Source organism: Macrosteles quadrilineatus, unplaced genomic scaffold (assembly GCF_028750875.1).
Source record: "Macrosteles quadrilineatus isolate MER2022 unplaced genomic scaffold, UCM_ALF_1.0 Scaffold_5__1_contigs__length_97177068, whole genome shotgun sequence".
Classification (NCBI taxonomy): Eukaryota; Metazoa; Arthropoda; class Insecta; order Hemiptera; family Cicadellidae; genus Macrosteles; species Macrosteles quadrilineatus.
In genome coordinates this window covers 43,517,314-43,535,680 of record NW_026542598.1, presented here as the reverse complement: position 1 = coordinate 43,535,680, position 18,367 = coordinate 43,517,314, and the positions used below count along the sequence as shown (strand labels likewise).

General features: G+C 34.6%; 2 protein-coding genes across 2 annotated transcripts in view; both read left to right on the top strand.

Annotated features, from left to right (window-relative positions):
• The window catches only part of LOC128993781 (fatty acid 2-hydroxylase-like), an 84,529-nt gene that overhangs the window by 6,947 nt on the left and 59,215 nt on the right, over positions 1 to 18,367 (top strand). The window lies entirely within an intron of this gene.
• On the top strand, positions 15,788 to 16,443 carry LOC128993783 (ADP-ribosylation factor 2-like). The gene has a single exon (XM_054417774.1). It carries the CDS (start codon positions 15,788 to 15,790, stop codon positions 16,322 to 16,324), a length of 537 nt encoding a protein of 178 aa, XP_054273749.1. The 3' UTR covers positions 16,325 to 16,443.

The window sequence follows — 18,367 nt, the reverse complement described above, 5'->3', positions numbered from 1 at the left end:
GTTGATGCTCGGCTCGTCTACTAATATTCTACAAAATAACAATAATTTATCCAACTAGTTTTCAACATCAGTTCAAACTAGTTTATTTTTTTACAGTATTACCATTATTAATTAATTAAAAGACAAATCTACTTCAATTGATCTATAAGTAACCGTACAATACATGAAATCCGATACAGAGAGAGAGGTGCACTAACTAGGGCACTTAGATATAATTGCAGGCACCTCGCAGCTTCATGGCAGTCGTAAACTGCATTAAGAGCCTAGTCATTGCAGCCATCACAGTCTGTATGAAATATAATTGTGACGTATACCAAGATATTTCGATGAATAACATAACACGTTATGTGGTTCTATTTGAACTCATTAACAATGTATTTAATTTGATCAATAGATACACTATTTAATACGTCTTAAAATTATATTACACCAAATGCTATAAAGCTTATAATTTTAATCACATTTACTTTACATCTACTTTACTTTCACTATTACATCTATCCCTAATTTATTTTTATTCAGTTATCTCTTTCGACCCTAGGCAGCACAATACCTAAAATGCTGCATAAAATGAAAAAAAGTTTGATTACCGTATTTCAATTTAAATGGAATTTAATACGATATTGATTTTTTAAAGGTTTGAATATTTACATACTGAAGTTAGTGTAGAATTTTTTCGTATATGTATGTTTATTGACGAATTTAACTATATAATGTACTTTTTCTGGTAAGATTGTGTACGAGTTATAGCATTGAGTATAGGTTTATACTCAATGGTTATAGTCTTCCGCTAGGGGAGCGCTAGTGGTAGCGCAGGCCTTCGATTCTAGACATTCCGTGTTCAAATCCGGCCAACCACCACTGTTTTAGCTAATGCTAAGATCATTTAGCTCCATGTTACCCGGCTCAGGGCTGGAGCATATAGCAAGTATTTGAAAACTAGGACACAAAATATGGTAGACCCAAATCCTTTTATCCGACTTGCATAAAATTAAGTTCCGATTAACTCATTAGGAATCTTTAAAACATACAGCAAACCCACTTTGGGATAGTCCTATTGTCTACCGTGTTAATAACCTAATTTCCAGCTCTTGTTGACATTCGTGGAATGGTTTTTACCCTGAAACGTCGGAGCGTAGTGTGAAAGAATGTCAGGCTTTTAATTTAGCGGAAACCGGAACGAGAGAGGATGGGAATATCGACCTGTCTGTAGGTAAGAGCGGGAGGGATGTGTCGGCTAGTGAGGGAAATTTGGTTCCCAGTGGCCGGCTGTTGGCATCACTGATTATCTATTGTGTCGGCGCCGCCGGGTGATTCGGATCGGATTGGATCGAGATGTCACGGCATGTGGGATGTTTTGATTTTGATTGGTTTTGACAGCACGGTCAGTTAACTACAGACATGCCAACTATACGTGTTTTTTTTAATTTTTAATAGGTTTTCAGGGTTTTTTAAAATTATTTTTTTAAACTATTTCTCGAGTTTGTACACCATTGAGTTTTTATGTTTTCTTTAGGAAAGGTTCAAACCGTATGGCCTCTTTAGTATAGAGTCTAGACAACGTCTACATTTTGTAGATAGCATAATTATTGTCTGAAAACAAAAAGTTTCTAGATCGTGATTCTGGTCAAATTTCGTTAGTTCCCCCACAAACCGTGTAAATGCAAGTTAGGGAAGATTAAAATCATTGCCTCTTTCATAGTAATTCTAAAACAAATTTTTTTTACATTAAAATTAAATACACAAAATGAAAGAACTAGTGTACCATCATACATTTGAATAATTTGGAATCAGTAAACAGATAATAACGTTGATGCCATATATAAGTTAGTAAATACTCAATACTCTTTTTATCGTCATTGACACTAAATGACATAAAAAAATTGACGAAGTTATTAAATACGGACATTTTTATCCTGCATATAAAAACACTCCCAGGATCCATGTACAATACAGATGCATATTTCCGCATATAAGTTAGGTCAATTGGTCAATATCATTTGGATACATAAAGCCACAAAATCGAGACAGGCGGTGACACACTATCGATCTTTTCCCCGATCAAGACCCCGAACCGAACAGGGAGAAGGGAGAAGGGAGATATCAGCAAAATTTCACTCCGAACATTTCCCCGAACAAGACCAAGACCAGACGAATTCTACCGAGCGCGGCAAAAGGGGAGTTTAGAGAGAGATGGAGAGTGAACCCGCTTTTTGAAAACTTGTCACAAAAATAAAATATTCTAGAAAGGAACTAACACTAACACAGGCGGCCGCTCGGTGCGGCGCTCGCGATGACGTACGGGGCAAAAATGTACCGTGACACACTATCGTACATCACTCCGTACATCGGACCGATCTTTTCTTTGATCTTTCGCCAAAAAACCGCCTCCAGAGCGCTCGTCTTCCTGCTCGGCCAGATGTCTGGTTCGCCGTCTGGATCGGTGTACAGACCCATGACACACTATCGAATTATGCTCCCTTCGACCTCCCTTCTCCCTTCTCCCTGCTCGGTTCGGGGTCTTGTTCGGGGAAAAGATCGATAGTGTGTCACCGTCTTAAAGTTCTTTGCTCAACTCATCTTACGTGATTGGACACACGAGTAAGTTCTATTAATTATTCAAGTTTATTATTCAAGAGTAAGTTCGTATATTGTTAAAAAGTCAGCCAAGTATTGATTTATTGATATTGGTATCTTGTAAATCGAATACAAACAGGAACTGTGTTCGATATTAGGTTTTTTTGGAAAGTGAATATAGCAATTCAAAATCAAAATCAAAAAAAAAATCAAAATATCCTTTATTCATGTAAGTACAATTGTACAGGAATAGAGTCAGATATTACAAAATAAAATGTTTTACATTTAAGAACTAAAAATAAGACAGAATATTTATTTTATTTGTTCTCCCAAAACTCTTCAAGAGAATAAGGGGAAATTTTAATCAAATACTGTTTCAGACAATTTTTAAACTTTTTTGTATCATTTTCATTTAGAAGTATTTTTGGAAGATGGGACATAAATTTATTTCCTGCGAATTTTGTTTTCTTTTTATAAAATTCTAGATTGTGTCTATCAATGTGAGATTGAGAACGAGTGTTATAATTATGACTAATTTTGTTTGATACCTGAGTTTTTGTAATATTTTTTGCATAAATAATAGTTTCCAAGATATATAGTCCATGAACAGTTAGTATTCCAAGATCGGTAAAAATATGTTTTACCGAATCTTTCCTTTTCAAATTAAACATTGCCCGAATTGCCCTTTTCTGGTACGATAAAATCCGTTTTAAGTTTTTTGATGTAGTTGCTCCATATATACTGATTCCATAAGCTAAATTAGAATGAACTAAGGCATAATATATTGATATTAATGTTTTTAAGCTGCAAACTTTATACATTTGTCTTAAAGCAGATACTCCTGAAGACATTTTTTTGATAACATGATCAACATGTTTGTCCCAGGCAAGATTTTTATCAATTATTAAACCAAGAAATTTTGTATGTTCTACCTGTTGTAATTTATAATCTTCTAAGATTATGTCTGGATTTAATTTGTTTTTGTTTTGTTTTGTAGAAAATGATACAAAATTAGATTTTTCAGGGTTTAAAAGAAGGTTTTTGCTATCTAAGAATTTTTTTATGATGGAGAGACTGGCCAATGATGATGCCTCAATACTTTCTTCTGAATTTCCACAAATGGTAATATTAGTATCATCAGCATACAAACAGGCCGCCCCGCCCACAGGCATCAAGTCCGGCAGACCCCTCAAGTATATTAGGAACAAGAGGGGCCCCAACACCGACCCCTGCGGAACTCCATGGCGGACCATCTGCATCTGTGAATTAAACTTTTGGATGTAATTATATTTACTTGAGAAATCTGATTTATAATGTTCTATCTCAACATATTGTTGCCTAAGAAATAGGTAGGATTTAAACCAATTTAATTCTTTGTCATGAATACCTAATTTTGATAAAGTGTCGATAAGATTTTCATGCGATACACTATCAAATGCCCTTGTTAAATCAAGAAAAATGCCAATTACTTTTTCTCTCTTATCCACTGCATTTATTATACTTTCAATAAATTCAATAACTGCAGTGACTGTCGATTTGCCTGCTTGAAATCCATGTTGTTCTGAATCCATTAAGTTATGTTCATTTAAAAAATCCATCAATTGTATAAAACAACTTTTTCTAAGATTTTTGAAAAAACTGGAAGAAGTGAAATTGGTCGGTAACAGGAAACATCGTTTGGTTCCCCTTTTTTGAAAACTGGAATAATTTTTGCTATTTTGAGTTTATTAGGAAAAATGCCTGAAATGAGAGAAGAATTTACTATGTGTAAAAGAGGTTTTAAAATAGCAGGAAGAACTTTTTTAACAGTAATAATTGAAACATCATCATAGCCAGTAGAATATTTGTTTTCAAAAGATAATATTAATTTTTCAAGATCTTTCTCATCAATTTGCTTGAATTTGAATTTATTAATGGAAATTAAATGCTGAGAATGCACCACACTACCTTTTCCTTGAAGAATTTTAGGAAGAACAGAATTATCAACCACAGACACAAAGAAATCATTGAAACTATTACTGACCTGGAGAGGATCAGTAATAAATATACCATCTCTCAAAATATCAATGTTACATTTTGAAATCTTTTTGTTGTTTACCTCTGAGTTAATTAATTTCCAAGTTTGTTTTGCTTTATTCTTTGCATTATTTACTTTTCTATCAAAAAACATTTTTTTTTCCTTGTCAATGCATTGCTTTAGTTCAGCTTTCAACTTTTTAATGGTTATTTTAAGACTTTCATTCTTACTTAATCTAAATAAAATTTCTAATTCTTTAATCTGTCTTTTTTGCATATTATTTCTTCAGTAATCCAATTACTTTTTTTGAAACAATTTATCGCTGTTAAAGTTTTAGGGAAAAATACATTAAAATAATGATTAAATATACTATAAAAAACATCATATTTCTTATCTATAGGCGCCTGATAGACTTCTAACCAAGTTTCTGTCAATAACTCTTTCTCAAAAAAATCATAATTATTTGTTGAAAATTTCCTTATTAGTTTTTTTGTTATTTTTTTACTGTTTTTGTTTGAGCATGAAACTTCAAAGAGTTGAGCATCATGGTCCGAAATACAAGTTACAATACCTGTAATTTTACAATCTCTATTCTCTATATTACTTATAATGTTATCAATAGCACTCTGTGAATTTAAATTTACATCTATCCTTGTTGGAAAATTTACCCAGTATGACAAATTATATATCTTTAAGATATTAACAAAATCTTTGTATGTTCTATCTTTATTTAACACATTTATGTTAAAATCCCCTGCTAAAATTATATTTGAAAAACGTTTACTTAAAATACTACACAAACTTTCAAATTCATTCAGAAAATTTTTAATCAAACATTTTTTGGGAGACCTATATATACAAGCTATTACACAATTTAAATCAGCGAAAGAGACCTCAGCAAGACAACACTCAAATTCTTTCTCTTCTAATAGAGATTCAACAGCAGGTATTAGGATTTTTTTACTTTTAATGTTATCTTTTATCATGATCATTACTCCACCTCCCACTTTTATAGATCTAGCAAAATATGAACAAACTTTGTAATCTGGAATACTAAAAACTGATATTTCTGGTTCTGTCATTTTGTGTTCAGATATTGCCAAAACAGTAGGTTGGATTTCTGTGAGATTAATTTTTAAGATGTCTAATCTGGATGATAGGTGCTGTACATTTTGATGAAATAACAGTAGATTTGAAAAACTTTTAGCTATTTTGGGTCTGTCTGATGACTTACTTGAGAGTTTAAAAGGGATTTTTCTAGTAGGTCTGTTATTGTAGTTATCTAATGGTCTAAAAAAACATTACTATTTACAAGCTGTGGGATTTCAACATTAGTATTTACAAGGCTTACATCTAAATCAATACTACTATCACTAGACTCTGTGTTACCAATGATCTGGACTACACTCTCACTATTGCTCTGCTTTTTTTCACACACTTTCACTATTTCACTATAGGCAAGATGACCAGGAACTACAGTGGACTGCAAACATGATTGGTCATCAGATGTGAGGTCAACTACAACTGTTACAGTTGGCTGGTGGTGGGTAGTGCCAGGTGCAGGTTGTGGGTTGGTTGGAGCAGGTCCTGGTTGAGCATTAGGTGTTGTAGGAGACTCCTCAGCAGCTGAAGTCAGGGGCAAGTGTGAAGATGAAATTATTAGGTCTCGGAGACACTGTACAAAAACTGGGTGTGTCAGTCCATTACGTAAATTTCCTGTTGAGGTTTCATCAAATGTGACAATTAAGATGGATGCACCAGTTCTGCTGCAGAATTTTTTAAGATTAGCAATAAAGTGATGAGGAGGTATGCGATCCCGCACACATCCCATAGGAGAACAAATTAATTTCTTGAAGTTTTTGTTTTTGAAATCTTGTTCTAACTGTTTGAAGGCTTGGTTGTAGTTATTAAGATAGTTGCTGTAGTTCCCTGAGTTAAGAAAATATTTAGGTTTCGTTACCAATCCATAAATTGGTAACGAAACCTAAAATTTCTGTCAGTTTTACTGGATCAGGTAAATCCGGATTTGGAATTGAATATCTCAGGTATTGGACTGAGAGATTCATTTTCTCAATATCGAAGCAATTTGAATAAACCTCCTACCAAGACAATAATCTGTGGAAAACAATAGTTTGTGTTATGTCATTTTACAGATGGACAATTAAAAACTATTTTTACTTGTGAAGCAAAGCAATTGCATGGCTTCGACAAGGTTTAAACGTTTTGATTAACGTGCGTTTATGATTTAGGAGTTCAAAATTAAAATATCTTAAATTACAAATTTAAAGATTAAAAATCTTGAATACGTAAATCTAAAAATCTTTGGACGACGTTAAAAAACTATGTTCTAGTAATTAGTAGCTTTTTTGCCGGTCGTTCACCTTTTGTAGTCTTAATCTCTTAACTGATACATGTTTAGCTTAACGGTTAACCCAAAATAGTTTAACAGCACTTATGGTTCGGTGTACAAAACAATCTACTTCTACAATCGTTGAACTCACTGTGTACTTTAATTCTTGTCCGCTGTTATTTTACTGGAAGAATTTATCATCGCGAATAAATAAAGAGAATTCGTTCGTAAATAATGATTAACATAATCCTAGTTGGACGTTTGAATAAAACAGCGACCCTTTTTTGGACACAAAGTCTCCTTTCGAAATCCATTATTCAACACAAACCACTTTATTAAAATACTAGGTCAGGTACATTGATTTAATTTGAGCAAAGATTCAAAATCCAATACAATCTGGTTGTTAAGTGAGTAAAGTTCTCGCCTGCTAATCAGATGTATGGTGGTTCGATCCCTAAAAGTCAGCAACTTCTTGATGAATTGAAACTTGAATCAGCTGTCCTTTATAAGTTTTATTAAATGGCTCTGGCTAAAGAAACAGCTGTTTTTAGTCGGTAGCAAAGCTCTGATTTACTTGAAAGTTGAAATACCCACCCTCTAATTTGTGACGTCATGCTTATCTACATTCTATTTCTATGCGTGTAATAGTATTTCTCTTTTAGTATTTCACACCGCATTCGTTTCAAGTTGTTTAAGCTCAATAATTTTAGTGGCTGTGGAAAAAGAACTCAATTACCAGCAACAAAACACTTTACCGAAGAATAAAGGAGACTTTCTCTCTAAATAATTTCATAAAATGAAATAATCAAAATACAATAAATGAAGATCAGCAGAATTTATACTTCAAATGGAAAAGCACAATACATTGAAATGTTATACTTAATGGATTAAATCAATCGAATGCTGGAATATAATTGCAGAACTGTAGGGTATGAAAGGCTGTCCCAGTCTGCATTCAGCATTCAGAATTCAACATTCAGCTTCCCAATGTGACCCAATTATCATCTGAAATGAACTAATTAGAATTTGTCTCCGTTCAATACTGACGCGTTTACAGCTGATTTCAGGCAATCATTTTACACAGTAGAACCTTGATAACACGTATGGCATGGATATGATTAAATAAGACTTTTATCAAGGTTGACAAAAGTATAAAAGTTGATCAAGTAAAGTTGATCAAAGTATACTTCCTTCCTATACTAATGCCCAGTTGTTGTTAAATTAAAACCGGGAATTAATTAGTTCACGGTCGAGCTTCGAAACTACGTTTAGTTGCTCCGGCAAAAAATACAGCTATTTGTTGATTAAATGAACTCGCTTGAATTTACTGTTTGTAATTTGGATTTTTGTTACATATAATTTGATGTGCAAACTAACTGTTTCACCATTTTTGAAGTTATCCTTCTCGCATTTTTTACATAACCAATCAATAAACATTGGAAAAGCTCGGTTACAAATTACATTTACAGGGAAAAGGGTAGATTTCGATCATAATGTTTTTACCTCCCGCAAGTTTAAACTCCGTGGAATATTAAATTAAATATAATTACGTTGTATGCTGTTATTGCATGTTAGTGTGTGCGTGTCAGATGTGCATGTGTGTGCGTGTGAACCTCGATCCATACCATTACTGACACCCTGTTGGATACACTGGAAGCATTCATCGATGCATTGATTGTAAGTTACAAATTATGTAGTTACGTTTTAACTTAAGAGCAAAGTTAGCTTTATCATTATCATTATCTATTGAGATGGGGACACGACCTAGGTGCGTATTTGAACCAAAATATGTGATGAAGGATACGTGTAGAAATATGAGATGATCTAGCTTTGTTACTGACTAAAATCAGCTGTTTCGTTAGCCAGAATAATTTTTTATTTAAAACTCAATGATCTGGACAGCAGGGTCCAGTTTCGAACCATCAAACAGCTACTTGATGTAAATTTGTTTTACTACTAAAATATATATAAGTTATTAAACAAAACATACTTTCCTGTTTCCAATAAGCTATAGTTGACGTACCTAGACCCAAAATCCGCATTTCCTCTTCAATTAATCAATACTCCCTTATACTTATCATCCTTATGGGTCAGCTGAAACCGTTTAAAGATATGTTTCCGACCAGTTTTAATGTTAACTTAAAACTACCTACTTAAACTTTGCAAATTTAAAACAATTACACTCAACAGAACGTTATACTAGTAAATGTTTGCTTATCCTCTATTGTAATCATTAAAAAAGAATAAAAGGCACATTTTGAGCAACTTATAAAGCAAGATCAACCTATACAGAACCTTTGAATTATGAAGCGAATTCAAATCAATGCTAACACTAGCTTTTCTAAATTAAAATTTTATTAATTCTGGAAAAAAATGTATTAAGAAAACCATCGGCTCTGTCCATAGTATATTGTCTGCATATTAACAAAAATGTTTATCTCATTGTGGACCCACATTTTTACTACTGAGTTTTCAGTGGTAGGTTTAAAAAATAGAGAACAATTTTTGGATTTGGAGAATCATTTTCTTAAAGAGAAGGAAATCCACTGAATGTACTGGGGTATCCAAGTTAAAACAAGAAAAGGGATCATGAAGGATAAATTTGTAAAGCTGTTACTTTGGGATGCTTTTGTTTGAAACTGAACTCTAGTATGACAATCATTGACAGTGACTAACTTAACTTGACTTGGATGTCATCATGTCCACAACCCCAACTTAACTTGTGAACTTAAGTTGACGCTGGATGTTTTATCCAAACCTCTTTACTTCTTCTAAATCAAATTATGAGTACAAATATTCCGAGTTTCAATTTAAAAAGCTTAACATGATTTTGTTCATTATACAACCACGTTTAGTTATTAATTTTAATTAATTCTAAAACAGTTTCCGCATGTTATAATTTTTAATTTTATTTTTTTTTCATATTCTGCACTTATGTTAATTAATTGTATATATATTATTCCATACCTCCGTTTTTGCTTAATGTTTCCAGCCCAGCATTGGAAGATGTTTTTAATTGCCAATAGATATAAATACTCGTTACAGTACGTTACTATAAATGTACAAACTAAATATTACTGAAGTATAATCACACAATTCATGTGGTTGATATTTCCGCTGTACAACAGCTGTGGTTACACTCTCCAATTATTCGTTGAGCCACAGAAGAGTAGATGTGGTTGAACCATTAAAACAATAACAACAATATGACAAGTCTAGTGTAGTGAAATATTTTGTGGTGTTCAGAAAATATATTACGATTAAACAAATTACATCTCCATAAATAATTTTTGAATAATACGATTCGAAACTATTACAACATTAGTTTCACTTGTCCTAGTATTCAAGATGTTTGGAATAAATTATACCAAATCAAAATTCGATATTTTGTTTTGACTCCAGGTAAAACTTTTTCATTTTATTTTATACTAAATAAAACATTTTTGTATCCACTCCTGAACAACGACCCAAAACAAAACACACTACTGACTCAGGCCATTTCTGGCGTCACAGTCGCACGGAAAAGAAGGGCGGATAGGAACTACAGACGATTGAGAAATTTACAGCTGTTTTATTGTTCTTCGCTCCGTGTTTCGCGCCTTTTTGTAGAATTCCCTCCCTTTTCTCGCCTCGCTGTTGTTCCTTCTAAAATACATTGTTGACTTTTATTGTTTAGAAGTTCCGTCTTTGTTCAGGTAATTGATTGTTTGGTGGGTTGAGTTATTACTTTATCTATTGTTGTAGATAATCAATATTTATAAGTTAGGTAAAGACTATGATCTTTATATGAAAATATAATGTATTATCATTTATCCATCTCCAAACAGCTCATATATTCGCAAAGAATATGGAGAAATTATAATATACATCGGAATGTGAATGTCGTTTATTCAAATATCAATCTTCATTTCCATGTCTTGATTCCAGCCTTTATAAAGTACCATTTGAGCCCATTCCATGGAAACAGTCAGTAATGGAATTGTTTACATTTTTATTTCTGACAGTTTTGACAGCTCATTTGTTTGCGATTTTGAACCGCCACACAGCTGATTGAGAAAAATTCAAAAAGTGTTAAATGCGTCTAAAATGAAAAATTGAAAGTATGTTATAGAATTACTAAACCTTATATACATTGCCTAAACGAACCATCCGACCCTTCAGTACGCATTTTTCGTATTGTAATATTTACCACTTACTCTTGTCTAATAACAATGTTTCCCCTTATACGCATATTTCGCTGTACGCTTTTTTTCGTACTACCGTTCAGGCAAAGTATAAAATGTGCTAATAACAACAGGATTTTACACAATTTGACTAGAAATTGACAATTGTGCCTAGGTACTCTGTACAATGCCTACAGGTGTGTCAGGTAAAATATAACTTGTACAATGCAGTTGTCTGCTTGCAATATTGAGCGGAGCATAATCGAGTAGTTTTCCAAAGAAAATGCTACATCTATTTAACGTAAATTGGTCGTCTACTTGTAGTATCCAAAGTCATAGACCTCTCTTGGTTGTAGCATTGACTATAAGGATTCATAGTCAATGGTTGTAGGTTGTTCGTTCCCAAGTAAAAGCCATTGGCTTTTTTGATCGAAACTAGCTCCAACTTGAGACCTCTGATAATTGGGCTTTTAAAATTATCTTGGCCAAGAAACAGCTGATCTCAGTAACAAGGTACTCCACTCATCCCACTTAATTAAACGTAAATTTTCTCTCTGCCTTCACGAAGTAGAAACTTTGAGTCTTTGTGGAAGCTAAGGAATAGTTTGAGCCATGTTGTGTGTTGTATGGCTGGAGCTAGGGAGACAAGTCTCAAGTAGGCGCCGCCGCGTTGAATTATTGACCCACTCATTTGCACCTCGGCTCATCTCAACCTGTCAAATAAAAGGTCTGCTGCATCAAAGATACCCTGTGGTCTGCCTTTACCTTACTTTTTGAATTTTAGAAGCTAAGAAAATTTCACTGTAGGAAGTAGGTAGCTATTACCTTTTAGACATCCCATTCCCATGTTAAATTTGTAGCCAGATTTTTAGATTAAAATCATATCGTAGTTGTGTGCCACCTACAGATTGTGCTGAAGTAACTTACAAATTTCAGTCGAATACACAAACTTTTTACCAAGTCCAAGCGGAACTGGTGAGCTAGCCTATAGATAGCAACTGTTATGGTCCAACTAAAAAAGTGGAAAATAGAATTTTTGATAGGACATATGTTTGGCTCAGAAACTTGTTAATGTTGAGAGTCAGCGATTCTGTAGTTTCCAAAGAGAAGATCAACAATGGTTGGTCGTTACCTCAGCGTGTTTCTAAAGAGAACACACGAGATTCTCAGACCATTAGGAGACCATTTGAGGGTTTTTTTACTAAAAGAGATCGTATTAGTAGCTTTACCCAATAACCATACTTGATAATGGGAAACCCGATAAGTAAAAAACATGAGACATGTAAAATTGTCACAACTAGATATAATGTTATATCTAGACGAAAATAGCTAGGTTTATCAAAGCTAATCGATTAAATTAACATTCAAAAAACAATTTACAAAATACTGTACAACTTCAATACACACGCTTAGTAATTGTTGCGATCTACATTGGGATATGAAAACGCAAATCCTCTACGGTAGGAAACAAATTAAATGTAGTATGATTGTAACAAAGGTTTTACTCTATGTTGTCAACAACTTCTGACTTAAACATTACAGCGACAGTTTGCAGAACGAATCTTCCCCAAAGAGCTGATTAGTATTTTGTGTTTGTAGTAAAACTTAAAACTACCAAAATCGTAAGATGAGCTTGTACCGTTCTTGATTTTATTTACTTATGAAGACCATTTTTAAATTGACGAACACATGCTAACAATTTACTGAACAAGGAAAAGCTTTTTTCTTGAGGGTGGGCATGAATTGCGCCAACTGATCTCAGAGGTAGTCATATTCCTGAATTGCGCCAACTACTCTAGGGAGCCACCCAATACGTGCATTAACTGCACCGAGTGGCGGCCCTCTTTGACTGTACAGTATAATTGATTAGGTTAGGTTAGGTTGGGTTTAGGTTAAGTTAGGTTAGATTAGTTTAGATTAGGATGACATGTAAACAAGAACATTTATTCTGCCTGCAACTCACCCCTATCTGGCTTGGTCATTTTTAGGGCCCTTTGAGTTGAGGGCTTGGTACAATTATAGAACTCTGGCTCAATTAATGCACGACCGTCCTTGGTCGGCCTAGTTTCCTTGGATTATGAAGCGTAATATGGGCGTAACCTACCCACAAATGGACGAGCAGAAAATGAGATACAGTACGACTTGTCTCGCCTTAGGCTATAAAACGTAAAAACAAACAAAATCTTGATTATTCAACAAAGAAATGTAGAAAGTGAAGTATTCTACTCATTGTAAAGTACAGACAATTTTTTAAACTCATATAAATTTAAAAGAAATGGATTCATGACAATAATGAATTTCAGGTTCGAAGTAAGAGAACTATTGTTCACCGGGCATGGCCAGTAAATATTTGATCTCGCGCAACAAGTTGCCCATGTAGCGATGTAGCCAACACGAACCTGCTATATTTCCGGTCGGACTCACTTCCGATTTCAATTATTCATCCGCGGGGAAAATCACACGAGTGTATTACATGTTTTGAATATCGGAACATCGCAATTGATAAATTTACTACCGCAGTTTTTACCGAACTCATATTTATCTATATAATAGGCAAGCATGTTTCAGACCTTTTTAATCAGCTCGTGTGCATCGCAGGGAAAATCTACGCATTTGAAGATACTTTCCTGTAGATGTCGGAATCCCTTTTTAAATTAAAACAAGCTGCTATACCCGTGCTTTGCAACGGGAAGAAAATGTGACAAAGAGAGCTAGAGAGCAATAAAGTGGTGCTGATGTGTGTTTTAAAACAGCAAACTGTACAGCCATTCTTTGATTTAGTTTGAAAATATAAACTGATTTAAAAGCGTAAACTTAGGACTTACTTTCAAACCCCTACTTTTGATGTTGATAGATCCATAAGAATAGGACAACATACCTTAGTGTAGCAATAGCATCAGTTGCTTCATATTGATGCTTCATGAATGACATGTGTTATTATAATTCTTCAATTTTAGCCAAGCCTCTTCACATGTAGCTTACTATATAAATTAAACAAATTAAACTTTGAGCAATACTTTACAAAACGTAGGACAACCTCACTTTAAAACCAAACATAACCCTCCTCAATCTACATAAAGCGTCACAAACATCTCTTTCGAGTAAATAAACAAACACCAGTTCATTTTACTGACCAGCTGTTTCATTAGCTAAATTAAATTATTTAAACATTGATGGCATGCCAGGCGTAGCCCTTTGGAAATCAGCCTGTGGAGCAGAGCCCTTAGGAAATTCGTCCATATTAATATTTTTCGGCAAATCTACACACTCTAAGCCTCATTTTGATGTGCCATATGCCTATACTTTTATTTGGTAAATGACCTTAACCGTTTACATAAAATTTCATTGTATCACTTTAATAAAATTAAAATATATAATAGATAACAGATAATAGATAGTCTAAAAAATAAACAAAAAAAATAATTAAAAAATTTGAAAAAATTATCATGTGTGCCATAAAGTGGGTTCGTAAAGGTAAAGGATTGCCATGCTGGTGACGAAATAGCAACGAAATATAAACAGAAAATCCAAAGAAATGGAAGAAATCCCAAACAAATGTTCTATTTACAGCGTGGGGTGCAAATAGAAAAGTCTTTCCATATTACACATTTTTGGTCGAGTTTTCGACCACTGGACGACGTCTAGCATGAGTAAATATACGTCAAATTCATTTTCGAACTGCATCTATGTTATGCGGGATTCCTGACTTTCCTCTTGATATCTATGATATCAAATCTCGACCCATACACCATTAAATATCATTGTAAAAAAACCTATTTACATGTTCAATCATGTAATCCCATCAGACAAAGGGGTTTAATTTTAAGTTTATTTATTTCGGGATTTTATTTATAAGTCCGACAGTAAGAGATTATATGAGTCAGCAAGTAGGTGTGAAGGTAAGCTACGGTCATGGTCAAGGCTTCAGCTACGGGTCACTCACTTTATAACATGACACATTCAGTTGTTGCTTACCAGTCTAAACCATCATTGTAACCGTTGTGTGAAAAGCTGCTCTGTTGGCAATAAATACTATTAATATACGATAAGAACGTTGAAACTGTTTAAATAGTGTTGAACCTTTTTTCTGGAATAATGTTTATTCTTTGCTAAAACCATAGAGCGATCATTGGGCTCGTAATTTTCGTATTGGGATGTGGTCGGTAGTAAGAATTTTTAAATATTTTTAGGAATAAAATTTTCAAACTGTGATAATTAAGATCAGTAGGATTAACTACTGTGAGTCAGAACGTTGAAGAGTAGAGCTGGGGTTTAAAGACATGTAATTAGTGTAATATTAGGTCTAAACTTACTATATGAATTCAATAGGGAATTAATTTAAAAGTAAACATTAAAGTTCGTTGAAGTAAATTTCCTACAAGATTAATGAACATTAAAGAACTATTATCCACTGAATAGGCAACAATACCTTACAAAGAAATGCAAATTTTCTATTATAATTTTCTTCAGAGCGCACTTTCTTAAGAATTTCGAAGATGATTTTCATTTGTATATTGGAGAATTTATCGTGGATTAATGAGCAGATAAAATGGTGACGAAAAAGTAATCTCTATGTATTTGGTACGGTGCTACAGCGAATTCAATTTCACCAGCTGTATTTTCATCTCTGGAAACAACAAACAAACAATCATAACATTCTGAAAAGCCATAAATTTTGCCATGGGACTCACAATATCCACCTTGCTAACTCGTATTTTCGCAAAGCAGTCTGTAAGGATCCTGATGGTCGGTCTGGATGCGGCTGGGAAAACCACGATCTTGTACAGACTGAAACTGGGCGATGTCGTCACAACCATCCCGACCCTTGGGTTCAACGTGGAGACAGTGGACTACAAGAACATCAGCTTCACAGTGTGGGACGTCGGAGGACAAGACAAGATCAGGGTGTTGTGGAGGCACTACTTCGAGAACACCCAGGGACTCATCTTCGTGGTGGACTCCAGCGACCGTGATAGAGTGTCGGAGTGCGAGAAAGAGTTGACCAGCTTACTTCAGGAGGAAGCTCTCAGGGACATCGTGTTGCTGATCCTGGCCAACAAACAGGACCTTCCCGACGCGCTGAGTGCTGCTGAGCTGAGCCAGCTGTTGGGTTTGGACAAAGTGAAGAACAGATGGAAGATACAAGAGACTTGCGCCACGCAGGGCCGAGGACTCTACGAGGGTCTGGACTGGCTGTCCAATCAGCTGGAGCAGTGACGTCATTTATACATCATTGTTTATTACAAGTGTTTTGAAAACAATTGTGTGGTCGCAATAGTTGGTTATAGGTGTGGTGTGTATCTAGCATACAATTTGTCAAAACAACTGACTGTCCAATCTGCAGACTCAATAATGACGTAACACTAAGGTTATCACTATTCCATCATTTATTTAATGTTTCCTCCCACTAAATATAATAATTACTATTGTTCATCTGTGATTGTAGACTGTAGACATCGGTGTGGATTGTCACTACCAATTTGTTAAGACGTTGTTGGTTTACTCGTTTACTCTTACAGGATTGAATGGCTTCTTTCGTCCATACCCAGTGGCAATTGAAATTACTTTTATCTGGCATATTTTAATTCATTATCTTCGATCGAATCATTTTAAGCAAAAGTTATTAGCTCTAAAAAAAGTCCTCTAGTAAAAATTCAGAATAGTATATAATATAAATAATTTCTTGAAAAGTTGATAATAATTAGAACATTATATATTCGCGTCTTAAAATTTCTTAATGAATTCCAATAACTGTGATTCAAATTTAATTAAACAAAAAAGAAGTAAATTAAATAATTCGCATACTACTTATCTGCAATTAAACCTCGTTCCCTTCAAAGCTTTAGGTCAATCAATACTATTGACTATGCCCGCAATCAGTCCGATAAAAATCGAACCAACCCAATCATTGGCAAGTTAAATATGAATTGGTGACTCGACGGGTACCAATAAATGTTACGAGGCCAATTTCAGAGTTCGTTAGTAACACGAATCCATCGATTGAATGACAGCACGGGATGATTATGTAACTTGATTTATTTATATTTTCAACAATAACAAAATTTATTACTCTATTCGTTTACATATCACAGTTACATACACATTATAAGTGTGTACACTCAGCAACACTCAGAAAATTTAAAAAACCTAGTTACAAACATTATGTAGGATAGAAAAAATAGATACAACCATTATTGCACCACAATTCCCTCCTTAGTTCGCCCTAAGAATTTCAAAACCCTCAGGGGAAGCGAGTTAGTTTAGTGGAAGAGCGCGGGGTTTCAGAGCCCGAGTTCCCGGGTTCAAGTCCCGCCAATCACCAATGGATTTTATCTATGTGATGATGCCGCAACCCTCTAAGACCTGCCTGAAGTCGGTTCCGGGCTAGGGCGGGCATGAATTGCGCCAACTGACCTGAGTCAGGTAGTCGGGTATTCCTGGATTGAGCGAACTACTCCAGCTACCCGAGCTACCATGTAGTTCAATAATTACACCAAGTGGCGACCCTCTTTTACTGTATAATTGAGTAGGTTAGGTTGGGTTAGGTTAGGTTAGAATAGGTTAGGATGACACGTAAACAAGGACATTCCTTCTGCCTGCAACCTTCTGGCGCAACTAAGGAACATTTTTTGGGACCCTTAGGGGAATTGGCGCAATTAAGGAACTCTTTGGCGCAATTAATGCACGACCGCGGGCTAGATCCTAGCGTCCTAGGATGTGAAGGTGGCACTAAAAAATACATGGCGTCAGTCGAGGGTTGAGTTAGTGATCAGTTAAGAACCTCTAAGTGAACACTGTATTAAACACTCTACCTCCGGCCTACAATCAAGCATATCAGTCTTGTGTTTGTGTTGGTGTTAATATTACCCCGGGCCACGCCTAGCTAGCGTGCCTGACTCGCTGAGTTAGTAATTAGAGAATTACTTACCAACTCAACTGTTAACTCACCACCACTGTTAGTGGTATTACACTTTAAAATGCTATATGGTAGAGTTTTTCGTAAAAATTTATAGATTTGTCGGTTGAAATATTGATTTTCCCTGAACCTATGTTCAAAAGAACGAAATTTGACCGAAAACCAGAAAATAAGGTAATTCTGACATAGTTAAAATGCGACCTGTTTTGGTAACGATGTACAATTCGAACCCAAATTCGAACCTATTGACATAAGTTCTGTGAAACACAGAAGATTGAAATTAGTGGAACATCCTCCAAGTCTCGCTGCAACTGGAGTAGAATGATTCGAAACAGGTTTCCAAC